At 41.5% G+C, this 26240-nt stretch overlaps 2 protein-coding genes, 1 non-coding gene and 1 pseudogene across 17 annotated transcripts in view; 2 read left to right on the plus strand and 2 right to left on the minus strand.

The window, feature by feature from the left end:
• Prpf40b (pre-mRNA processing factor 40 homolog B) overlaps positions 1-26240 on the plus strand; it is an 88150-nt gene that overhangs the window by 9660 nt on the left and 52250 nt on the right. The window lies entirely within an intron of this gene.
• Positions 3157-26209, minus strand: Fam186b (family with sequence similarity 186 member B). Its single transcript, XM_047548437.1, has 8 exons — positions 26114-26209; positions 24957-25182; positions 23779-23961; positions 19887-21543; positions 19190-19382; positions 7139-7308; positions 6215-6400; positions 3157-3337 (listed from the first exon to the last, which is right to left on the minus strand). Exons 1-8 carry the CDS (start codon positions 26207-26209, stop codon positions 3157-3159), a joined length of 2892 nt encoding a protein of 963 aa, XP_047404393.1.
• On the minus strand, positions 12298-13343 carry LOC124982180 (intraflagellar transport protein 74 homolog; annotated as a pseudogene).
• On the plus strand, positions 16631-16704 carry Trnas-uga (transfer RNA serine (anticodon UGA)). Its single transcript has one exon. It is a non-coding gene; the product is annotated as a tRNA-Ser (tRNA).

Here is a 26240-nt window from a genome sequence, read left to right on the forward strand (position 1 = left end):
AGATGCTTGTTGAGTAAGTGAATGAGGATATGATACATTTTTGAAGAAGTCTACAGGAAGGGCCTGCTGGCAGAGTTTCTAAAACTAGTTGCCTAAAGAATTATTTGCAAGGACAAATCTCTACTTCAGAGATGAGAACCCTACTGGAGGTGGGCATTCAAGTGAGAAGAAAATGATCTGAGACTGAGGCTGAGAAGACTCTGGCCACCATCAGCAGGATCCAGACGTCCAAAGGGTTGGTCAGGAATTACTTGCTTCCTTCTCTCCTCTTTGACATACTTACCCTCTAGGATCTGTCTCGCACCTTCTTAGATGGACTCCACTAGCTTCCATTGTCTACCTTTCTGCAATTCCATGCTGTAAATTGTGCATCTCTCCCTAGCAAGACCTGTCAAGACCCTTACACAAGCACTTTGCTGCCGCCTAGTGGCTCTTGCAGTTTAAAACAAACAAACAAACGCGCACACATACAAAGACTTCCAGAAATGGCCAACAAGGGACCACACAGGGACTTAGAGCTGGGTGATAGGAGAGGAAAACTTAATCTTCCTGACCTCGTGGTAACCCTAAATTTTTGACAGCTGTCCCCCTCTCACAGACATGGCCACCAATGGCAGTGCCCCATTCCTCAGCAAAGCTCTGGCTGGTGTGCCAGAGTTTTGGGTGTTTCTGACTGGTCAGCTCCAGGGAAACAATTTGGAGCAATAGGCAGATCATAGAGCCTATCTTGAAGGATATTTGGATCAGTGACTAATATATCCAGCGTCCAGTCTTCTGCCTCCCAACTTAAATCTAATAGTCTTTGAAGAGTGATGAAGCCATTAACCAGATCAGGGTTTGTGGTTTAAGAGGAAGAGCCTAGGGTCTCTGGAGAACTAGAGTGCCCATGCCCTATGGGATGCTACTCAGCTTAGCTACTGTTATGTTTCAGTCATGCATTATATTTGCAGGTAAACTATTTTTACAGAAATATGTCAAAGCTAGTATCTTTGGTTTCATGAGTTTCACTATGATATGTGTAGGTGTGGACTGTTTTTGTATTTAACCTTCTTGGGTTCACTGAACTCCTTGAATCTGAGGTTCGTTAATTTGGGAAATTCTCAATTATTATCTCTTCAAATATCTCTTCAAATATTCCTTCTGTCTTCTCCTTTGACATACTTACCCTCCAGGTTATGTCTCGCACTTTATCACATTAGACCATTTGATAGTATTCCATATATCTTGGGCACTTAGTTTGGGGGTTGCTTATTTGATTTTACTCACCTTGTGTTAGAATTTGGTTAATTTCTATTGACCTACCTTCAAGTTCACAGAGTGTTTTTCCTTTGCTTTTATCTAATTTATTGATAATTCTGTTTAAGGAATTCTTCATCTCTGATTTTAATTTTTTCATTTCTAGCATTTCTGTTTTTCCATTTCTTTTTTATACTTTCCTATTCTCTCAAATTTTTTTATTTATTTATGCATGTTTTCCACCTTTACCACTAGGCTGGATCCTTTAACATATTAGATTTAGCTACCTCATAGTCCCCAACTGATATTTGCAACATTTCAGCCATGCACATCTCCTCTTTTTGAGGAGATAGCTCCTCTGATCATGAAATTATGCTTATCTTGTTCTGACTTTTCAAAGTCACCCTCCTGCTGACTTTTATATATATAATACTACCCCCCCCACATACACACAATTTCATGTGTTTCTTTATTTTTTTTTGTAGTTGTAGATGGACAGCATGCCTTTGTTTATTTTTATGTGGTGCTAAGGATTGAACCCAGTGCTTAACACATGCTAAGCAAGTGCTCTGCCACTGAACTACAGTTACAACCCTTCGTATGTTTCTTAACAATGGGAATATGTTCTGAGAAGTGTGTTGTTAGGCAATTTTATCATTGTGCATACATCAAAGAGTATATTTATACAAACTACAGTGGCTACCATGTCACTAACTGATATAATCTTAGGGAATCACTATCATATGTGTGATTCATCATTGACTAAAATGTTCTGTAACACATGACTATACACACACACACACACATACACACATTGTTTCCTAATCCTCTTGGCTTCACAGCTTGGCCCACCCAGGCCTTCTTTGCCTTTAAGGAGATGAAGGTGTTGGCAGAGCAGGAGAAGAATCTGTCAGACACTGCTTGCTTGCCAGAGAATCTTGCTAGAGGACATCCAGAAAAGTCAAAGTCCTCCATCATCAGGGCAGGTTTAGCCAATAGGCACCTTAAGAACAGTGACAAGTCCTACGAAAATACATGAAACCTTTAAAAATGCTCTTGGTGTCAAAATGTAAAAAAAAAAAAAAAAAAAAAAAAAAAAAAAAAAGCACATATACATCTGTAGTGTTTATAAAACACAACATTGTCAGTTTTATGCACTGTCAAATTTCATCTCTATGCATGATGATTGCAGAAAAGTTATAACCAATTACACATTAAATAACTTACTCCTAGCTGGTTAATTTCTAAGCCAAATTTATAAAACAATCTTGTCAAATTATTTAAAGCAATACATTTAATGTGAAGGCATTTAAATATGTTGGATATGATGGGGTGAGGCCTCCCAAAAGAGTGACTCGAGACCCAAGAGGCTGAAAAGGGCCCCTTACTGCCACAGCTGTCCTCTGTGCAGCCTATATCAGGAACACCTTCACTTTTATTCCCAACCAGACATTCCTCATGCTATCTTAAGCTGTTGTTCAGAAATCAAATTCTATTCCCAACATCATTCACAGAGCTAGCTATTCACATCTCACATCCTCTTCTTCCTAGAGTCTCACCCTTAAACTGGAAGCAATTCCTGAGAAAGAGAACCTGGATATAGATTCTCTTAAGAAAGGGCCATTTACTATTTGTTATGCTTGGTGCCCAACTCAGTTTCAGGATAATTATGGATCTGGTTCCAAAAATGAGTTAAGGAGGTATGGGTTACAGCAATGAGACAGAAGATTTTAGAATAAACCAACCTCTATTTTATTAAAAATGTACAGTTTGGGGATTGAAGGAGGAAAAGAGTATTTCTTAAAGCTCTTAAGAAATTAGCAAAACTCAGAATTTTTATTTAAAAGCACTAGCTTGGACCTGCATTTAGAACAAGCTCCTTTATGATTTTCATTTACCCTAAAGTTTGAGAATCACTAGCTAAGGGATGGAGTGAGAACTGGAGCTGCCTCGATTCTTCTGGATTCGTAGGGTTTCAGGGAGTGAAACATTCAGTTTTTTGCAGACAAGCTCAGCTGGTTCACGTGTAGATTTCTGGCATTCCTTTTTTTGAGTTGCTGAGGCACTGAAAGAGTTAATACAGTTACAGGTGGAGGAGCAACTGAGACAAGGCCCTGGAATGGAAGTGCCCATCTAGCCCACCCAAAAACTTGTGGGGGCCTGTCCAGATTGGGATAAGACTTGACCTGGAGGAAAACATGCTTAATATATCCTGCCAAATCCCAGGGAATCTGCTTCTCTTCTTATGTGTCTTGTCATACTTCACAGGACATTTCTTCTGGCCTCTCTTCACTCTTTGCTCTCTTCTACCTATCCATATTTCTTCCCCCCCACCCTGCCTAATCTCTTCCAGATACCAAGTTATAAGCCCCCAACTCCCGTCTGTCTCCAACACGTGGGACATCTGTGCAAGTTCTTGTGCATCTTGGAGGGCACAAGGGAACCAGCACATATTTTAGTGCAGTTGTGGACCTGAGCAAGGGTTTAGCAGGATGATTAGAGTCAAAACCAAGATTCATCTCCAACTGCAAAAAGTGTTTGGTGTGTGCAGACACAGATTTTCCACCTGTCATAAAGAGAGCCCAAGGACCACACTTATAAGCAGGAAAAGATGTTAGAGAAAGAGGGTTGCTAGATTTTGAAGGATGTAGTCTTTATGTCACAAACCACAAAGAGAAGATGAATAGCCTTCCCCACATGCTAAGAGGACATTCCTGTGGGCCTGGCAATAAGACAGGCTGTCAATGTGAGGTAGACTAGGAAAATGGGGCAGTCAGCATGAAGTCGGTCCCTCTTATGAAACTTGACAGTGCTGTGAACTGGACAACATGGACAGAGGAACTGGTGATGTTGGCAGGACCATAGAGAAGTGAATGACCTGGACCCAAGCAGCAGTGGATGTGAAGATGTATGGTGGGCCAGGAACAGAAGGTGAAGACACTCTTTTAGGAATAGAAGCAGAGTGTGTCTCCAAAAGGCCACAGGCACAGAACACTCACAAAGAAAGCAGCTTGACCACCAACCCCAGGCAGCGAGTGGCAGCCTATGCAATGAAAGAGAACTTCTGCTAAAGACTGACAGACCTAGCTGGGTGCAATGGCACACGCCTATAATTCCAGTGGCTCAGGAAGCTGAGGCAGCAGGATTGCAAGTTCTAACCTCAGCAACTTAGCAAGGCCCTAAGTAACTTTGTGAGACCCTGCCTCTAAATAAAATATTTTTTAAAGTGCTAGAGATGTGACTCAGTGGTTGAGCACCCCTGAGTTCAATCCCTGGTACCCAAAAAAAAAAATGTAACAGGGTCCCAAAGCAATATAGGAGCCCCCACAATGAACATCAGGAGCAGGCAGACATTCAGGCAAGTAGTGCCAACCTGGGGTGCAGATGAAGAGAACAGAAGAAGCAGGACTCTGCCTCTTTACTTGGTGGTATAATAAATCAAATAAATTCAAATAGAGTTGGAAAAAGGGGAAGAAAATTGTTTTCATCTAAATTCCCTTAGAAAGGGGAAGCTGTCTCTTCTGGGAACAATATTTTGATAAGTGCTTCAGCCTGCAGCTGAGATCCCAGTGGAGGCTTGGGTGTGGGTGGAACAGCTCTGCTTGAGACATGAAGGGATCTTAGAATTTTGCATGTTATACCAAAGAGAGAAGGCAAAAAACAAGGGGAAAAAAGGAGACTGCTGTTGGCTGCTATTCATGTGAATTCCTTTCTTCTTTATCCCCATATATTTTCAGAAAGATACTGATGCCATTAATGCTTGAGGTCAATTGGAGAGAGTATACTGGACATTTATGCATTTCTGTGTTAAGGGAAGAATAATGGCTGGCCTCAAATTTCCACAGAGGCCGGGCAGAGCCAGGCACTGCAGTATACAAGAAAGAGATACAGAAGGAAATTGCAGAGAGAGGATATAACTATGGGAGAATATCAGCTGGGTAGAAACTCCAGTGACTTCTGGGTTCTCCCAAAGTTCTCCTGCAGTGTTGTTTTGGTCATTCTTAATTCTGTTTGCTATATCCAAATCAGTTAATAACAACAATAACAACAACAACAACAACAACACACACACACACACACACACACACACACACACTCCCCTTTGGAATTGAACACCAGATACCTGCACTAGGGCTATCAAACTGGTTCCAACTGGTATGCTCAGGCATATTTCAGAGCAGAGGTCCAGCCAGGGCTTTGCCTTCTCTGATGTTGCTCTACTACTCGGTTTTACCTAAGTCTCTATTGGGAGGATGAAATAGCACTAGCATCTTGGTTCTGGTTTAGTTAGACTGGCAGCCATCAGAGCCCTCTTTCTGTCAGAGATCTTTAATTGGGGTATGGCCAGGGCCGCAAGAGGCAGATGGAATGGTTAATCTGGAAAGGTCCTTTGGAAGAGCCTTGAGTCTTAATATTGATATCTTCAAGCCAGGAGAGGCAAAGGAGAACTGAATGTCCTAACCTGAAAATCCTCCTGCTGGCCTACCGAGTCCTCGGTAGGGTGCTAGCCACCCTCCCCTTAGCTACTCTTCTAGGGACAGTTCTCAAAGGCAGTAAAGAAATGAAAACAACAAAGATAAATTCAGGCCAAAATCTCAAGTTTATCATGCAGTTCATGGTCTCCCTAAATCTCTCCATTCCTCTATCTGACTCTTCCTGAGAATAACCTCCAGGCCAAAGGCTAGAATACAGCTCTTGAGAAACTCATGTGCAGCCTAGGAAACCTGTGAAGATGAAACTCCCACACTGATCTTTAGAGTACTATGGAAAATCCTTTAAGAGAACTGGGGTTGGCTTGCCTAGTTGATGGCTAGTGAATGGATGAGACAGGTTAGCCTCTCTTATCTGATATAGCACAAAAAATGAGACCATTACTAATGTTTAGAAAGAGATTGCCTGGACTGTTGGACAGGGAGAGTGTGTTCTGGGTGGACAGGTCTCCTTGAATCCAGGTTAAGTACCCAGACTTGTGCCTTACCAGGTCTTGGAGGACATCACGCTTCTGTGGTGGGAGGAAGGCATATCCAGCGCCAACAGCCGGGGGATATCTGGGTATCCGCCTAGCTGGTCCCAGGACAGACTGACAGGGGTCTTTTTTTCTATTGGGTGACTGGAGGAGGCCACATTAGTCTTCCAGATGGCCTCTATCTGGTTCCCCTGTTGGCTAGGAGTGGGAGGGTATAGAGAACATCAAAAGAATGAGAGAGACAGAGACAGAGAGAAAGAAAGACAGAGGCAGACATACACTGAGAAGCCATAAGCTCTTCAGGATCACAAGATCCAATACTTCAGGATCACAAGACCTTGTTTTCTTTCCTTCTGAAATAGAGTTTGTCACTGTTCTCCTTATGACCCTTCTTCTCCCTCATTATTGACTCTGTGTCTCACTTTCCTGGGGTTCCTTTGGCTAAGGAGCTATTGGAAGAGGCTCTCAGGATGCCCTGTGCTTCCAGGCACACCCTATGGAGCAGAAGCCCTGAACCAGGCCATGCTTGGGTGGATGTGAATGTGGGTTGTCTTGGCCCATAGTATCTCTGTTTGAGCAGGAGTGGGGTCACAAAGTGGGAAGGATCAGGCTTGTTTAAATGGATAGACCAATGGCAGATGCTGGTTTGATGCTCGAGGTGGAAATGCTTATAAGTTTCAGATATGGGTCCTCAGAATCTTTCAGTTGCATAGGTTGGAACACAATCAGGCTAGCCCCTGAATCCCACACACCTTTCCTATGAGTCAGTGCACCAGAGCTGGGCAAGGCAGCTGAGAAGACAGGCACCTTGTAGCCCACGGGACAATCTTTGCCTGTCTGTGCCCTTGCCTTGCTGCCTATCTCCCCAGGCTAGCCACCCCTACCTTCCTACTTCCCCACCCATACAGATGACTATCTCAGCTTCCCTGCACTTACCTGGCCATCTGCAAGGGCACACATTCCTGGTACTTAGATGGAAGGGGCTGCTGACAAGCAGGGCTGTTGGAGTGGATACCCCAGGGTAAAACTGAGGGTGACTTGCATTTCCTTGACTTTGGGGAGGTGACCACAGGGATGTTCAGGTGAATATTCCACTCCATCCGAAGCTAGAGGAACCAGCAAAGAGGCATCAGGGAGACAGGAAGTTATTCCTCTCTAGGATAAGAGGAGGCATTGCTTGACTGTTGGTACCCTTGCTGGGCTCAAGGCTGAGTGGAAAGGGTAAGGCCCAATTAGAAAACCACTGGGACCCCAGGTATCCCAACTTTCCTAGTAATTCTTTCAATTCTTATTTACTAAGTTCCTGTTTTCTCCTTTGTTGTGAAGAATCAGCAATGAGCAAAACAGAGGGCAGCTGGAACTTGCAAGAGCACTTGCAAGGTTCATGGCAAGGGGCCAGTTGTGCACACAAACCCACACCTGAGTGCACACAAACCCAGCCTTGGTGCTGGGCAAGGAGCTGCGTGAGCTTTCACAACCACTCAAAGAACTGCCACGATGTGCTGGTCCTTCTAAATCCCAACACCAATTTAGCAAGTTGAGTCAGTTACATATTATCAAGATTGATACAAGGTGACATGTATCAAGTTGGAAGAAATCTCCATGGCCAACTCCAATGGCAACTGTTCAATGCCAGCCTGTTCACTGAAAACCTCAGCATACTGTTGCTCTAACACTCAGGTGAAACACCTCTTACCCAAACCAAGACTGAACCCAGCAGTTCTGAGTCACTGATGGAAGATTTTACAATTTTCCAAACTGCTGGCCATCTCCCTGTGTGCATGTCAGCATTTGCTGCTTCTTTGCTCCTAGTACTTGGAGAAAAAAGTAGAGGAAACTGAAACCAGCCCACCTTCTCTAAGCCTTCCTGAGCCTCAGATCTGGAACTGAGGTGATTCATCCCATGACACTTACAGAGACTTGGCAAATGATTCTAGCAAGGAATGATAGGAATAGTCATGGCTAGTGCAGAGAACTATTATTGCCATATGAAGGCTGGATATATATATTTTATATAATAGGGACAAAATTATTAATATTCCCAAAGGATATGAGTTCTTATTTTCTGGGTTAGTTCCCGTTTTCCCCTTTGTTATTGATATTCTGGTAAAGGGGCAAAACAGCAATAAGAAAATAATAGAACTCAGAGAAGTTTAATCTATATATAGTCAGGTGTTGTTTAACAGTGGGACACATTCTCAGTAATGTGTCATTAAGCAATTTCATCCTTGTACTAATACCATAGAGTGTACTTATCAAACCTACATGGTATAGGTCAATCAGTGTGGTCTCTTGATACAATAAAGAGACTGGAAAAATGAGATGTATGAGGGCTGTTGTTGGCATAATATGGCGTACTGTTTTATAATTGATTTTTGTAAGAAAATCTAAAATAATCAAAAAAGTATTGCATAGTGAATACATAAACCAGTGATATAGTCATTTATCATTATTATCAAGTATTATGTACTGCACATTCATAATATGTACTGTTTTTGTGTGTGTGTGTGTGTTACTAGGGATTGAACCCAGGGCTTCGCCCTTTCTAGTCAAGCCACTTTCTCAATGTTCTACAATTCCCAGCCTTTTTTTTTTTTTTTTTTTTTTTTTTTGCTACTGGGCATTGAACTCAGAGACCCTCTACTACTAAGCCACAATCCCAGCCCTTATTAAATTTTATTTTGAGGTAGGGTCTCGGTAAATTGCTGAGACTGGACCCAAATTTGCAATCCTCCTGCCTCAGCCTCCCAAATTGCTGGGATTACAGGCATGAACCATGCCTGACTTACCCCCAGCCTTTTAATCATGTTGATTTTGAGACAAGGTCTCACTAAGTTGCCCAATAGACTTGAATTTATGAACCTCCTGCCTCAGACTCCTGAATAACTGGAATTATGGATGTGTGTCACTTAGCCTGACTGTGCTCTTCTTTTACATGACTTGACAATATAATAGGTTTGTGTATACCAGAGGAGATAGGGGTCTTTGATTCCATTATCCCAAAATTTAAGCTATTGTCTTTTTGGCTTTATGGGTTTTGATTTTTTTTTAATTTCTGTACTTTTTTGGATTTTTTTTTTTTGTGTGTGTGTGTGGTGTTAGGGATCAAACCGAGGGACACATACATGCCAAGCAGACACTCTACTGCTGAGCCATATCCCCAGCCCTTTAGATCCATTTTAAATGTCAGATATTTCAAGGATTACATCATATGATAAGTATATTTCTTTTTATAATTTGGTATATAGAGTATTATTATTATTATGATGGTACTGGGGATTTAACCCAGGGGCAATTTACCACTGAGCTACATCCCCAGCCTTTTTTATTTTTTTATTTTGAGACAGGGTCTCACTAAGTTGCTTAGGGCCTCCAACTTACAATCCTCCTGCCTCAGCATCCCCAGTCACTGGGATTATAGGCTTGTGCCACCATGCCCCACAGTATAGAGAACATTATTTTTATATACCTGAATTCATTGCCCCTCAGAGATCTGTGGCCCATAAATTTGTAATTTTCTAGAACAAGAGGACAAGTTTTGGTGTCAGAGTATTTTGGAGTTTAAAAAGGTTTTCTAGATATGTGGGAATGGGAGGGAAGATAATATAAAATAAGTATTACCATGGACTATAAATTGAACCCCCTTTAGTAATATGAGTTACCCAATTAAAAATTGGGATTTTTTTTTTTTTTTGACACTAAGGATTGAACCCAGGGCATCTTGCATGCTAGGCAAGTGCACTACCACTGAGCCATATTCCTAGCCTAGGGGGTTACTTTTTAATTGTTTTTGCTTTTTGAGCCTTGAATCCCTGGGTGGCATACAATGGCAAAACTGGATTATATGTCGCATTGGGATTTATTTAAGGAAAACTTGATACATGAATGCTAGAACCGGATCTGCACACTCTGGATGAGAACCTTACTGTATTCTTCAAGGTAAAGTAGGTGGGTTTGAAAGAACATGGTTTTTCCTAGTGTCAATATCAGGAAAAATGTGATTTCTCAGCAAGGACATGGAAAAGCTGAGGGTAGACCCTAGGTACAGAGAGTGAGATCTTCCAATTCTGTTGACCCATACCAGTAGTTCCTAACCCATGAACCATGGTATCTTAAGGGGCAAAGAATTTTTTACAAAGAGTCAAAAAATGCAAGTACATACCAAAGATGACACACTGGATAAATAACTACTATCACACGGGAATCTTTGGAACTTAACATTAAAAATTGATCCTAATGACATGGCTGCCCAGATTCCCAGGCACACAGCTGGCCTACTAATCCCCAGTAAGTGGAAGCAGGATGCTGAGTACTAACCTTGGCTGCATTAGAACCCACCAGGCCAGCCAGGGCCTGAGGCAAGGCTAGCCAGCACTGAGGTAACCCAGGGTGCTCTAACCTGTGGCCCCCTGGTGGCATGGCCTGGGCACTGCAGAAACCTACAGCAGCAGCAGTACTGCTCAGAACCCTGAGCATCTACCATCTAGGATCTCAACTTCCCTCTTCCTGACAAGCCAGTGAGATAACAGAAGTGAGGCAGACCTGAATGAAAGTTTAGACTCAAGAGTTAACCAATAGCTTTAGTACTTTTCCAAACCCCAATTAGCATGTATTTGTATCAATAGCATTGGTCCAAGTACTACATAAATCCCTAGACTAGCATGCTCAAGCGGCACCTGGGAGAATTCTGTTTCTATTTATACTGGAATAAATCCTATTCTTTCACTTACTTATTCTCATCTGTGGATTCCATTTTTCAAATTTTCAAGATAAGAACCCAGAAAAAAGAAATAGGTGATGAGCTGCTAGGGTTTGCTGCAACACTGAAGGGCATAGCCCATCATTAAGAACTGCAACACTGTTCTTAGCTGTAGAGGTCTGCTGCTTAAGCAGACCCCACCAGCCAGCCAAAGTGGAAAAACTCCAGTTTCTCTTATAGTATGGGTGATCAACTGGTGATAATGGAATAACAGAGATTACCAGATTAAGCAACTAGTATACTAACAAAATATATGAAACAAGACAAATATTCAGATGACAGCAGCGCAGGTCAGTGATCCCCAAGAGAGAAGAATTAAATGAGAGAGTGGCCAGGCAGCATAAGACAGTGACACCAAATCCAATCTACTAGCCTCTGAATAGAGGAGATGGTGTTTGTCTGGAGTTCAGAGATGGCAAGGTGACTAGAATTTGCAAAGCAGAGTAACAATTAGGAGAAAATGATATAGTAGGAAAAGTCTAGAGCTCTAAATAGGGGCCCCATCAGGAATTAGCACAGGCATGGGAGGAAACACCAAAACTGGAGGAAGAACAATTGGGCAAGAATAGGGGACAGTCCAAAGAATTCACATTTGGGGGAAGAGTTTCTTTCCAGTACTGAAAGAAAAAACTGTCCACCTTAGAATTCTTTTTTTTTTTTTTTTTCTTTTCTTTTTTTAAAGATAGAGTCTCACTAGGTTGCCCAGGCTGGCCTTTGAACTCACAATCTCCCTTTGGCCTCCAAATATCTGGGCACCTAGAATTCTATATCTAGCAAAGTATCTTTCAAAACTGAAAGCTAAATATCCTTTTAGACATACTGGAGCTGAAAAAATTCATTGCCAGCAGATGAGTACAATAAGAAATGTTAAAGGAAAGCTTTCAGGTAGAAGGAAAATAATGCCAGACATAAATTTAGATAAAGAGTAATGGAAATGGCAAATATGTTGGTAAATATAGAAGATTATCAATTATTTAAAGAAAAAGTTTTAATGATGGTTTAGGGAATTTATAACATATGGAGCAAAATGTATGACAAAGGCTGGGGTTGTAGCTCAGTGTTAGAGCATTTGCCTAGCACATATGAGGTACTGGGTTCAATCCTCATCACCACATAAAAATAAATATATAAAATAAAGGTATTGTGTCTATCTTTCAATATGTATACATATATATTTCAATTTTTTACTTTAATATGCAAACTCTTTATTGAACAAGAATATTTTACTATTTAAAACATCACTCAAAGTGGCCACAAATATTGAAAATGTACAGAAATTTTAGGTTCAACTTTTCAAGAGTAAGTTATTTTTAGTCAGCTTGTACAGATTTTAGGGTCAAGAAGATACTTCTATAGAGACTACCAGTTGATTCAGACTGTTTCTGTTAGTGTTATGTAAACCATCCATGATAATTTTATTGTACTCTGCAATCTGCTTGGTCACATTTTTAATAATGGGCTGGTGATCACTCTCCTGACTCTTGGTTGCTATGAATTCTTTCATCACAAAATTATTTTGCTCATGGCATTACCACTTTCTTTCCAAATATGTAAGCTAAGAATGTGTCTCATTTTCTCGCAATTGTGTTTTCAGTGTTTCATATTCTTTGTTTAGCTTTTCCATTATTTTCTTAAAGGCATTTCTGCGGGTTGATAACACTGTTCTCTCCTGATGTAATTTCTTTTTCCTTTCTTCACCTGATGATTTTAAAGCTGGCAAATCATTATATGTCTCCAGATCATCTGTCATTTGCTTTATTTTACTTTTTAGAGAATGCTGTTCCTCAGTCTTGCTTTTTCCAGAAGCTCCATTTTCTGCAGATCCAACTGTAGACACTGACTGTCTGAAGTCAAATTCCTAGCTGTACTTTGTTATTTCTTCATTTCAATAGATTTAAAATTAAGGTCATCTTGCATCATCTTTAGCTCTTGATTGGTGATAGATGATATGTTTCATACAATTTATATTCTGACTACAATGCTCCAGAAGTGCAACAATGTTGGCTTCTATCTGTGCCTTCCTTTCCAGTTCCTGATTCTTAGTTTCCTCAAAATTCTCTATAAAAGTGTCCATATTTCCTCCCTTTTTTTAGTTCCTTGTATTTCTGATTCATTTCACCTTGGTGTTCCTCTAAATCCATATCAAGTTGTCTAATTTCTTCAGTAAACTGATTTGTTTTTTCTTTTATATCTGTTAACTATCTTTCCATGCTGGCTATTTCCCCGATTATCTTCTTTAACCTGCTTAAGTAATCTCTCTCTTTCTTCCATTGGAGATTCCATACTTTTGTCTTCTGCCATCATTTGATCTCAATGGGACTCTAACTCTTAAAGTTTTTCATGTAGCAATACAGCCTCCTGTTTTACCTGGGAGTGTGCTATTTCATGTGAGACAGTGCAGCAAGGTTCAGAGGAGAAATGGTAGGGTCATGAGAGTCTTAACCCAATCCTATTTCAATTTTTTGAAATTATAATCTTCTCAAAAATTGTGCTATACAATTTTATATTCATATATAAACAAAACAAGAAAACCAAGCCAGTTGCAGTGGCATACATATGTAATCCCACGCACTCAGGGGGCTGAGGCAGGAAGATCTCAAGTTTGAGACCAGCCTGGGCAACAACTTAATGAGATGCTGTCCTAAAATAAAAAAATAAAAAGGACTAGGGATGTAGCACAGTGATAGAGTTACCTTGTGTTCAATCCCCATTATCCAAAGAGAGAGGGAGAGAGAGAAAGAGAGAGAGAGAGAGGAGTAAAAAGAAAAAAAGCCCAAAAGAGAGAAAATAAACAATTTTAACCCTTATTTCATACCATATACTAAAATTAACTTGAAATGAATTATAGGTCAGAATGTAAGAATAAAATTATAAAACTACTAAAAGAAAACTGAGAAAAATTTTGTGACCTTGGATTAAGCAGTTGTTTTTCAAAAATAGGATACAAGCTAATTGCTGTACGTGCCTGTAATTCCAGCTCCTTGGGAGGCTGAGGCAGGAAGATTACAAATTTGAGGCCAACCTGGGCTATTTAGTGAGCTCATGTCTCAAAAATAAAAAGGGTTGGGAATGTAGTTCAGTGGTAAAGCTCATCTAAGTTTAATTCCCAGGGCTGTAAATAATAATAATAATAATAATAATAAAGGAAAAATTGGTAAATTAGACCTCATAAAATTAAAGTCTTTTGTCTTCAAAAGGCATTAAGTAAATGAAAAGACATTCCACAAAGATAAAATTCACAAAATACACATCTAATAAAGGATTTGCACCCATAGTAATAAAGAATTTGTATAACTCAGTAATACAGACACTTCAGCAAAGATGATGAACAGATTGCAAACAGGCACATGAAGAGATGCTCACATTATTAATCCTTAGGAAAGTGTACATTAAAATCATCATAAGAGGGCTGGGGAGATAGCTCAGTTGGTAGAGTGCTTGCCTTGTAAGCACAAGGCCATGGGTTCAATCTCCAGCACCGCAAAAAAAAAAAAAAAAAAAAAAAAAAAATCATCATAAGATACCACTACACACCATCTAGAATGACTAAATTTAAAAGACTGTTAATGCCAAGTGTTGACAAGGATGTGGAACAATAGGTGACCTTGTTCATTGCTTATGAGAATGCAAATGGCACAACCAATTTGGCTTACCCAAATTTGGACCTGAGAAAGCAGATTCCTAAGCCAGTGACAGGAAAAGCCCAGTAACAACCAAGTGTCAATGAAGAACTAAAAAAAAAAGAACTGAGAGATAACAGATGTTTTTTCCACAAGTTCCAGCATCTGAATCACAGGAGTTTTAAAAAGAGAACAGGGAGAATAAAAAGAAGTCAATGAATGGACCAGTTCTCAAACACTTTATAGTCCTAGCATTCTTAAAAATTATTAAGGAATGCATAGAACTATCAATGTTCACTCTGTTAAATGTTGAAGAGAAAACAATTTTAAAACATTTATTTACTTATTAAAGAATCACAATAATAATTCTATTTTCTATTAATATATACTTATAAAAAATAATTTTATTTTCCAAACCAAAATAAATTTAGGCAGAAGAGTGGTATTGTTTTACATTTTTAAAAAATCTGTTTGATACTTGGCCAGGAAGATGGCAGGAATCTTAGTTTTGGCTTCTGCTCTTAATCTGTTGCATTACTTGTTTTGGTTGAAGTATGTGAAGGAAAGGCAGCCTCACCAGTTATGTAACTGGACAAGGGAGGAGCATTGCCATAGTCTTCAGATAATTGTGGACACTCTTCTTCAGTGCTACACCAGAACTCTACAAATGACCCACCCTTCCTTCCTTCCTTCCTTCCTTTCTTTTTTTTTTTTTTTTTTTTTTTTTTTTGGTACTGGAATCAAACCCAGGGCACTATACCACTGAGCTACATCCCTAGCCCTTTTTGTTTTTTATTTTGAGACAGGGTCTCAATTGTCCAGTCAGGCCTTGAACTTGCAATCTTCCTGCTTTAGCCTCCCAAGTCACTCAGATTACAGGCATGCCACAGTGCTCCAGCTACAAATGGCAGTTTCTTAAAGGTTAGTTGCAATATATAATCTGAACCATACATGTGAACATTTCATACTCTATTAGGCTAAAATATATTGGTCTATCTTAGAACTAGAATGACTCTTCATAAATGCATGATTAAATCATGCATTTGGTCAATAGGAGAATATTGGGTCATTGAGATATGCAATTAAAAAATCACATTTGTTAATATCACCAGTTTCACCAGGGAGAACTTTAAATATTGGCAGTGTATCAACCTCTTAGTAGTGAATATAGTGTTCCAAAATCCTAAATTTTCTCTTGAAAACTGAAGTTCTATCACTGATAGCAAATAATACTGTCAGTTTGTCTCACTTGGGAAAATATTTACCAAATGCCACAGTTTTTCTGTCAGTCATTCTTTCAAGTAAAAATTGTGCTCCATGAAAAAAGCAGGTGGTTAAGTTTGTAATCCATACAGTTGCTTTTCCTAGAGACAGCTCTTGTACATTTATACACATAAGTGCTTTATGAGTATTTTCCATGTTGCCACATGAAAACATTAAAAATATGTGTATTAAGGAGTTGAGATTAATAATTTTTACTACTTCATCTAAAATTCCCAAATAAATCATCTTACATTCCTAGGTGAAACTGCCTTTTTTTTTTTATTTTAAATGAATGTGCAGTGGAGAAGAATGTAGCAACCACTAGTACAGTTTGTTGTTACTACCTTGACTACCATTAATATGCCCACAGTTTTCTCCCTACTGCTTCTTGTTTTGTTGTTGTTGTTACTGGGGATTGAATCCAGGGGTGCTTTATCACTGAGTCGCACCTGCCCAACCCTTTTTATTTCATTTTGAGAAAGGGTCTCTCTAAGTTGCTGTGGTTGGACTCAAACTTGAAATCCTCTTGTCCCAACCTCCCGAATCACTTGGATTAAGGGCATGCTGCACCATCCTGGCCTCTTTTCTGCTTTTGCACCATCAATACAAATGTCAACACTGAAAAAAGCAAGAAAAGTCTTTTTAGTATAAAAATAGTTTTACATCGGGTGCAGTGGTACATTCCTGTAATCCCAGCAACTGGGGAGTCTGAGGCAAAAGGATTGCAAATTCAATGTCAACCTCAGCAATTGAGTAAAATCTGTCTCAAAATAAAATTTTCTGGGCTGGGGATATAGCTCAGTTGGTAGAGTGCTTGCCTTGAAAGCACAAGGCCCTGGGTTCAATCCCCAGGACCACAAAAAAATAAATAAATAAAATAAAATAAATTTTTTTAGAAAGGGGATTCTGGGGATATAACTCAGTGGTAAAGCACCCCTGGTTTCTATCTCCAGTACCAAAAAAGAAAATAGTTTTACAACTTAATAGATAGAAAATATATAACCCAGGGCTGGGGTTGTGGCTCAGTGGTAATGTGCTCATCAAACCCATGAGGCCGTGGGTTTGATCCTCAGCACCATATAAAAATAAAATAAAGTTATTGTGTCCACCTACAACTAAATATATATATATATATTTATTAATTTTATCATATATATATATATATATATATATATATATATGACCCAGTTTAAAAATGAGCAAAGGATCTTGAATAGACTTTATCCAAGACATTAAAATGGTTTAACATCACCAATTATCAGGGAAATACAAATCAAAACCACAATGAGATATCACCATACACACCTTAGGCTAGCTATTATCAAAAAGACAAGAGAGAACTGGGCATGGTGGCACACTCCTGCAATCCCAGTAGCTTGGGAGGCTGAAACAAGAGGATCATAAGTTCAAAGCCAGTCTCAGCAAAAGCAATGCACTAAGCAACACAGTGAGACCCTGTCTCTAAATAAAATATAAAATAGGGCTGGGGATGTGGCTCAGTGGTTGAGTGCCCCCGAGTTCAATCCCTGGTACCCAAAAAATAAAATAAAAAAGAACTACCATATGACTCTTCTCGGTGTGTACATGAAGGAAATGAAATCACTTAATAAAGACCAGCACTCTTATGTTCACTGCAGCACTATTCACAATAGTCAAGATTTAGAAACAGCCTAGGTATCCATCAGTGGATGAATGAACAAAGAAACTGGTGTGTGTGTGTGTGTGTGTGTGTATGTGTGTATGCCGCACAAGGGGAAATGGGGAGAAGAGTATTATTTAGTCTTAAAGAAAGAGATCCCACTAATTTGCCACAGCATATGTGGTCCTGGAAGACCTTATGCTAAGTGAAATAAGCCAGACGCAGAAAGAAAAAATACTACGTGATCTCACATTTGTATGTGAAAAAAAAAAAAGTCAAATAAAAAAATAAAATTTTTTACCAGGATTGAAGTCTGGGGCAAGAAATTAGAAGTTATACATCAAAGGATACAAAATAGCAAATATGAAGGGTGAACAAGTCCAAAGATCTAAAGTAAAATATGAGGACTATAGTTTATTGTATTATTCAGGATTTTTGTCAAATGGGTACATTATAGTCATTCTTGTCACAAGGGAGAAAATGGGTAATTATGTGAGATGATGGGTATGTTAATTTTTTTTCATTATAGTAACCATTTTTATGTATACATGTGTGTATGTGGTTTTTTTTTTGTTTGTTTGTTTTTTGCAGTGCTTACAATTAAACCCAGGTGTACACACTTGCTAGGCGAACCCTCTACCATTGAGCTACATCCACAGCCCTTTTTGTTTTTTATTTTGAAACAGAGTCTTACTAAGTTGCCCAGGCTGGCCTTGAACTTGCAATCTTCCTACCTCAGCCATGTGAGTAGCTGGCATTGCAGGTGAGCACCACTGCACCCAGCTATATGTATCTTTTATTAAAATGTTTTTTTAGTTGTTGATGGACCTTTATTGTATTTATTTATTTATTTATATGTGGGGCTGAGAATCAAACCCAGTGCCTCACGCATGCTAGGCAAGCACTCTACCACTTAGCCACAACCCCAGCCCAGCTGTATGTATCTTGTGACATCATATTATCTCTCTTAAACATATATAATATTATTTAATAAATAAATAAGTAAATGTTTTTTACCTCAAAGAGCCCCTAAAAAGGTCTAGAGAATCACTAGGGGTCAACAGACCAATTTGGAGGGAGAACTGATGATCTAATGTATAATTAGAACTCAGAGTGACTGGACTCTGAAACATCAAAACCTAGAATGCAATGAGCCAGGGTCTCAGTGATTTACCCTCCTATGCACTCCTTTTCAGAAAGTGACAAAAGAGAGTACTCTAAAACAAAGAAGTGAACCAAAAAAGAAGAGATCTGGAATCTAGAAAGCAAAGGAGAAGCAAAGCAAGTCCCCAGTCAGAAGTTGAAGACAATAGCTGTGCCCTAAGTCTGGAGAGCATCCAGGAGTGATGGAAGTAGGGCAGTGAGAACCACAGGGAGTGAAATCCCAGCACAAAGTCAGAACCACAGGACCCAGTTACCCAATCCCTCTGGAAGAATCTTTTCTTCCACTGCTTTTTGGAGAGTCCCCTTTTTGCTTGCTCTCCCCATTTACATAGACAGGAAAGCTGCCCTCCCTCACACTCAAACCACTTCCAGTCTTTCCCTCTTTCTGCGTCACAGGTGTAATCTCTCTCATTTTCCAGCTGTTCCACTTACCCTTAGTCTCCAGTCACACTTCACAATCCCATAGGCTCATTTCCTGGCCCCGTTCCTACTGGCTATGCTGACTTGCCCCATTCCAAGTAGGTGGCAGGGCAGGGGCCCACCTTGGGGAACATGGTCACCATGCTGCTCAGGCACTCTCTGCGCTTCACCTCCAGGTCCTTCTGCTTGTCTGTCCAGGCCTGCAGCCTTAGTCTCTGCTGGCGGTTGATGTTTTCAAGGAAGACATAGAGGCTCTGGGTCTTATAGGTGGCCCTTGTCTCTCGCAGGTCTTCTATGTGGTTGATCACTTCCTGTCTGGGAAGAGAAAAGTGATTTAGTCGGGGAGAGGCCTCCTCCTCCTCCACCCTCCAACTTCGTTGACCAGAGATGACTGTTTTCTACAATTTCTGGGAGTCAGAAGTAGAGGTTGGTGAGAGTTGGGGAAAAGAGGGGACAGAGAAGTGAGAGGTAGTATCAGGTAAGGAGCCTCAGGACTGGGCTGGAAACTGGAAGAGAAAGCCAAAGAAATGGGGGAAGCCTATTAGGTGGGTTAAGGATAGGGAAGGAAGTGAGGAAGAAATGGGGAAGTGGGCTTGGGAAGAAAGCCTGTTACAAGGAGAGCAACATGTAAGTACCCTACCTCCTACACTGTCCACGGTTGCCCAAGAGTCCAAGGCCAGCCTTCACTAGTGCCCTCCCTCAGGAGACCTTGTCCAGGTCTCCCCATCCCCCATATTCCTCCTCTCCCACTGGGTTTTGGTTTTGCCCACAAATTGCAGTGGTTGTGGGCAGGTGCCAGGTGGCTGTGGGGGCACCTACCGGAGGTTTTGGAAGCGTCTGTAGAGGATGTACTTATGGCACAGACACTGCAGCCTGCGTGTGCTCAACTCCATGGTAGTGGTGGTGAGCTCCAAGGCCTTGCTGCGCAGGTAGCATGGCAGCATTGAATCTCCATCCAGGAGCTGCAGATTCTTCTTCTGGGCTTCCATTTTCATGTGATATATCTTGTCTTTAAGGATGACTGGGGATCTCTGCAAAGATGGCCGGGTCACCCTTCGGATGAATGTCCCGGTGATGGGAAGGGAGGTAGATTTTTTGGGCTTGGTGGAAACCTTGGGGGCTTGTGATAGCTGGGTAAACTCTACTGAACTCACAGTCCTCTGGTTTAAGGATTTGGGATGCTGAGCATGAGGGGACCTAGTAAAGCGTGGCTTCCTGCCTGGGCAAGCGGATTGGACCCGGCTTGGGGGAGGCACTGGCAATGCCTCTGCCTTCTCCAAGTTCTTCCACCAACTGATGGCTGTGAAGATTGGTTTCTCTGCATCCTCTCTTGGCTCCTCCCTCCTTAGGCTCTTTTTATTCTCTTCCTGTGGGGCAAGTCTCTGCTGCCCCTGCCTGGCAGCTGCCTCCATCTCCCACTGCCGCAGCTTCTCCTGGTGCTCTTGCTCCAGCAGGACCCACTGCCTCTGCCGCTGCTGCCACATCTCCTCCTCCTGCAGCCACTGCTGCCTCTGCCTCTCCCAGCTCATTTCCTCTTCCCAGTGCTCCACTTGGCTCTCTAAGGGCACCTTCCTGGAGCTCCCTGGGAACAGGTGATGCTTCCTAAGCTGGAATTTAGTTTGGACTCCTTCCTTCTCCTGGAAGTGGTCCTCCTGATCTTTGTCTTCATGACCTGGGTCTTCTGCCACTAGTCTTTCCCATTTTGTAGGAAACTTGTAATCCACCGAGGGTGGCAACTCAGGTTCAAGACTCTCAGTGTCTTTGCTAAATACATCTGCAATCCTCAAATGTGTGTCTGTGGTGGAGCGTAGCTGGCACGCTGAAGGCATAGCCCCTCTGTCCCAGGCTATGACCATGGAACTTGGGGAAACTGTTGAAAACAATAGCTCCTCCTCCTTGGGCTCCTGCTGGGTTTCCTCTATGACTATTTCTTTTTTTGGAAGAGTTTCTTTTTCATGGGTGCCTGGGGAGTAAATATAAACCTCAGCTGGGTCTCCAGTTGAACCTCTAGAGGTCTGAACCTTCTTCAGCTGGAACTCTAGGGCATGCTTTATCAGGAGGAGGTCATGGTACTTTGCCCCTAGAACCTCTACCTGCTTTAGTAGGGCATCTCTCTTGCTCTCAAGGACTTGAATAGACTTTTGGAAGTGCAATCTCTGGCTGCTGAGCTCTTTGGTCATCTCTATTTGCAAGTACCTGTATTTGGACTCCAGGCTCCTGTTCTCCTTCTGCTGGAGAATCAAGGCCTTATTGAGGTTCTCCACCACAGTGGACATGTATCTGATGGCCTTGACCTCCCCCTTGTTGAACATGGTGGAGTCCAGGAGCTCCTGCAGCATGGACTTCACCTCAGAGACCTTCGTGCAGGTGGTGTGCTTGTCTTGGAGCATCTGCTCTGGGCTCAGTGGCTGAGGGTGGATTGAAGATTTTTGTTGGCTTTTTTCCTGCCAGCCCTGCCAGAAGGTGCATTTGGATACTGGGAGAGGTGGAGAGAAAAAAGGCAACAAACTCCTGTGGGTTCTAAGGATTACACTGATTCTGTAGACTCTGTTTGGTCAAAATTCTCATTTAATCTTCTTTGGGACTGGGTGAAAATAAGGAACTGGGACTACATGTGAGCCAGAGAGATATTGTCACGAGAGACCTCTGCTGGGCCTGATCTTGCCCAGAACTTACCCTCAATCAGCCACTCCAAAGCCCAAAGGACCCTAGAACAGTTAATCCAGCTGGATTCAATTCATCTTACTCCTGATGCCCCATATTTTCCTTAAGTAATTTTTCTTATCATGTCACTTTCCAACCTCAACGTCTGTGTAGCACTCTAATGCCAATTACCCAAACCCCTTAAGCCCACCTAGAAGCTTCATTCCCTTCCTCTGTTAACCTGGGGCTGTGACTGTGGAAAATTTATCACGTGGTCCTGCAATTATGCACCTGGTTTTTTTTTTAATGACTAATGTCTTTTTCCATTTTGGGCAAATGATTATCCTTTGATAGTCTGACAAAAACAGTAGACCTTCTCCCCAGGAAAATGTATTCAGCACAGATTGTGTGTGCTGTGTTCAATCCTATTGACAGAGCTCAACTCGTCAAGGGCTTGACATGGTCATAGTAGTATCCCCTTTGACCTGCAGTGTGTAGAGCTGGTGGAGTGATCATCTTGGAGCATCAAGTCATTGAACACCACTGTCAGAAAAAACAATAGCTAACTTTAAATGAGGAGCTAGAGGAAATCTGGAAATTAAGTGATACTAAGATCAGGCTAGCATCTAGCCAGTTTTGACAGGTCATATGGTCCAGTGGTTCAGAACTTGGGTTCTGGACTCAGATAACTTGAATTTACATCTCATTTCCCCCAATTTTTTGAGGTGGGGCAAGTTTCCAAGTTCCCAGTATCTCATCTAAAAAATGAAAATAATCATAGTATCTACTTCACAGGGCTTTCAATACGTACATTTAGTGGCAAGTACAGTACTAGATACCTAGCAAGTACTTAATAAGTGATCCTTAAAGTGAAAGAAAGAAGCTGGGTGGGTGGCATACACCTGTAATCCCAGCTACTCAGGAGGATCCTGAGTTCTGGGTCAGCTTGGGTAATTCAGTGGGCACAGAGGTAGAATGCTCCTGGGTTTAATCCCCAGTACAAAAAAAAAAAAAAAAAAAAAAGAAGAAGAAGAAGAAAGAAAGAGACACAACCTTTGCTTTGTCATTTAAGAGTTTATACTCTAGCAAGTTAACAGGTATATAAAAAACTCTATTTTAAGACATAGGTAAGGACATAGGAGAAATCATCTTCTTATCCATTTTCCCCCTGTCTTCTCTCTCCCTGCAACTATGGTTCTTTCTTAACTGATAATGAACCTGTCCATGAGAATCAATAGAAATGCTAATGTTATCACCATGTTCCAAGCATGATGTCAGATATCTCACATATGTGGAAGCCTCTCCTAACCCTGAAGGTTGACAGTATCCTCCTCATTTTATATAGGAGGAAACTGAGGCTCAGAGAGATGAGGTAATTTTCCCAAAGTCATACAACCAGAAATTGGCAGAGATGGGATTCACACTCAAGTCTGTCTAACTTCAAAGCCCAAGTTCTTGAAGTAATACTAACCTAAGTGTGGGGCCTGGCTTTGCCATAAGCTTGTTGTGGTCCCTTCTCTTCTCTGAGTGTCAGTGTTTTCATTACAAAATGCATGAGTTAGATAATATTAAGTCACTTATAGTGTCAGTAGGAGTAAGATTCCAAGGTTTATCTATGTTGTCAACTGACCACCTTGGGAGCAGTTACAATCAGGAAGTCTCCAGAGGGGCCTTCAGCTGAGCCTCACTGAACTTTCTGGCTCAGCAGCTAGGTTTGAAGAGAAGAAAGGGTGTTCTGCAGGCTTTGGCTACAAACTCTAGCCTTTCTGGCTTTCAAACCTTGTTCCCCAGAACCCATACAAGGCCACTGCTCAGGAAGCACCTGCAACCACCTGTTTCCATCTTACCCCCATCTCTACTCTGAGGAACAGAACTGCTCAGAACTGCTAGCAAGTGCTCAAATTGAATCCAACACTCCACCCCTACCACCCCACCCCTGCTCTACAGTTTTTACACTTTTGTTATGGAGGAGGGTCAGAAAGACATCTGTAGACCCAGGCCGACTTCTCCTGAGATATCATCCAGCCCATCCCCACCCATTTCCCCTCCCAGGTCTCCAGGAACCTACTTTGTGCCCTTTTCTTTTGTTCTTCAATGAGAGTGGAGCAAAGGGAAATGAGAGACTGAATGCCTCCTTTGGTAGCAGTGAGAGAGAGAGGTAACACTTTCTCCATCACCTCAATCCATTCATCCAGGGATTCCTGTTCTTCCTCACTCTTCCTGTTCCTGAGCTCATAAGTCAGACTGTCACCTGGACAAGGAATAAGTGGTGCAGGCTGAGGACATGCTCTAAGCAGCCCTGTAATTCAGGGATTGCAGCAGCTTTGAGGTTGCATTGGTTTCCCCTTGTACTAGTTGTGTGATATGGCAGGTCACATAGTTCCCTAAGACTCAGTTTCCATCTCTGTATAAGGATTGGGTGAGGTTTAAATGAGATAATGCATATGAAATGATTAACAAGAGGCCTGTAATGTAGAAATATGCAATAAATATTCCATATTATTGTTGTAACTTTGAGGCCAAGGAGGTGTCTGTCTTGTTATTGCTCTATGCCCATTGCCTAGTCCAATGTCTGAACAATTAAATGAATTAAGTGGAATCAACAACTCTTGTTAGTTCTTGAGAGCTGAAGGACCACTGAACTGAGAGTTCCCTGGACAACAGCAGTGTGAGGTGGGTAGTGTGCATCTACATATCATTTTTCTCCCAACACTGCAGCATCTAGCATACCTCAGTGCACACAGGTTCTGTGATTAGATGATTCTGATTTGAATGAGGGGGAGGGAGTAGTGCCTGGTTTCAGGGTTGTATGTGTCATCCTGTGTCCGAATGACTGGGCAAGTTGCTTATGTCTAGCATCTGTGCACATGCAGTAAGGGTCACTTTGTTCCTCTATAAAATAGCTAGTGTGGGTTCAAATTCATTTTCTATCCTGCCAAAAAATAAGATGTCATAATGGACCTGTGACTTAGGCTTCATCACATATTCAGCTAATGTTATGATCTACTACATTTTGGACAATTACATGTTTGCTTGTCTGAGAAGTGGAGGTGACATGAGTGGTAGAATGTTTCTATGGGGAAGGGGTGTTACAATGTGTCCTTTTTACTGTCCCTGCATCCACCACCCACACACCCCTCCCAGAAAATGCTGATGTAGGTAGAAAAAGGAAGACACTTAGCCAGCAGGGACCAAGGTCTAGGAAGAAGGCATCCACCCTAGTACTTACCCAGCCCATAGACTCACCCCAGTCACCCAGCCAGTGGAGGATTTCATACAGGTGCTTCTCCTTCATCTTAGCGTCTTTGGAGAAGGAGGCAATTTTCTCCAGCAATATGAATCTCTTCTTGCCTTTTTGCTCTGTCTCATGAGATTTCATCTTTTCTTTTAAGTCATATCCTAATTCTTCCTGGAAGCGGTTGATAACAAAATTGACATTGTCCAAGATGTCTGAGAGTTGAGTAGAAATATCCTGTATGGGAGACAGCAGATTATAGTGCTTAGGAGTGTAGACTTTGGAGCCAGGTGCCATGTGCTACCAGTGTGACCTTAGACAAGTCACTTAACCTCTTTGGAGCTCAGGGGTTTTTGTTTGTTTTTTGTAAAGTGCAGATCATTATAGTACTTATGTCACAGGGTTTTCGTAAGAATTAAATAAATTAGTATTTGTCAAGTGCTTAGAATAATACCTGGCACAAAGTAAAGCATTAGCTCTTATTTTCACTTTGATTTTTTAAAATTGTGTTTTTAATTGCCAATGGACCTTTATTTTACTTACTTACATGTGGTGCTGAAAATCCAACCCAGTGCTGCACACATGGTAGGCAAGCACTCTATCACTGAGCTACAACCCCAGCTGTCATTTTGATCATTAAGGTCAGTAATACTAAAAATCTACAGTAAAAGAATGTCTTCAGAATATCAGAACTTGTTGGGGACTTCTAGATGTTTCTCACCCTTGAGGCCCCAAGAAACCCTCAGGATCAGAGGCTCAAGAAAAAAAATGTGCCAGAGTCTCATATAAAGGGTGATTAGAGCCTTAGGTCATTACCCCTGAGTATTTCCAAGGCTTAACCTTGGGTGTTCTGGCAGTTTGCCAAGAACAAACCCTGCATCAAGAACTCTGATCCTCTCCTCCAACCCTCCTGCCTTCATAGGACCCACCACTATAGGTTATCCTGGAGTTTCCTGACCATTTACCTGTGGGCTGCTCCCTTCCCAGTCCCGTTCCTACCTCATGGGGGTGGTTGATCCCAGCCTACCCAGCAGAGGCCAAGTATAGGATGTGGGTATTTTGAATTAATCTGTCTGCAACCCAGGTTGCTGAGTATTCCTGGAATCTTGCTTACACTTAGGGTTAGTCCCCAACCTCTACATCAGACCCTAATAGAAATGTGGGTTACCTCCTGAGCCCGAGTTAACTGGGCAGCCTCAATCCTTGAGATAATGGCCTTTACTGATGCGGGAGTCACCAACTGTGGGGGATTGTCCTTCTCCATTCTGGATAACTCTTCAGTTCCAAGATGTCTT

Source organism: Sciurus carolinensis, chromosome 4 (assembly GCF_902686445.1).
Source record: "Sciurus carolinensis chromosome 4, mSciCar1.2, whole genome shotgun sequence".
Taxonomy (NCBI): Eukaryota; Metazoa; Chordata; class Mammalia; order Rodentia; family Sciuridae; genus Sciurus; species Sciurus carolinensis.

Coding starts and splice junctions, on each gene's coding strand:
- Fam186b (XM_047548437.1), bottom strand. CDS start 26,209: ATGGAGAAGGACAATCCCCCACAGTTGGTGACTCCCGCATCAGTAAAG. Junction 25,183..26,113: donor AGTTAACTCGGGCTCAGGAG/GTAACCCACATT, acceptor TCTCCCATACAG/GATATTTCTACTCAACTCTC. Junction 21,544..23,778: donor ACAAAAGAAAAGGGCACAAA/GTAGGTTCCTGG, acceptor CACCTCTCCCAG/TATCCAAATGCACCTTCTGG.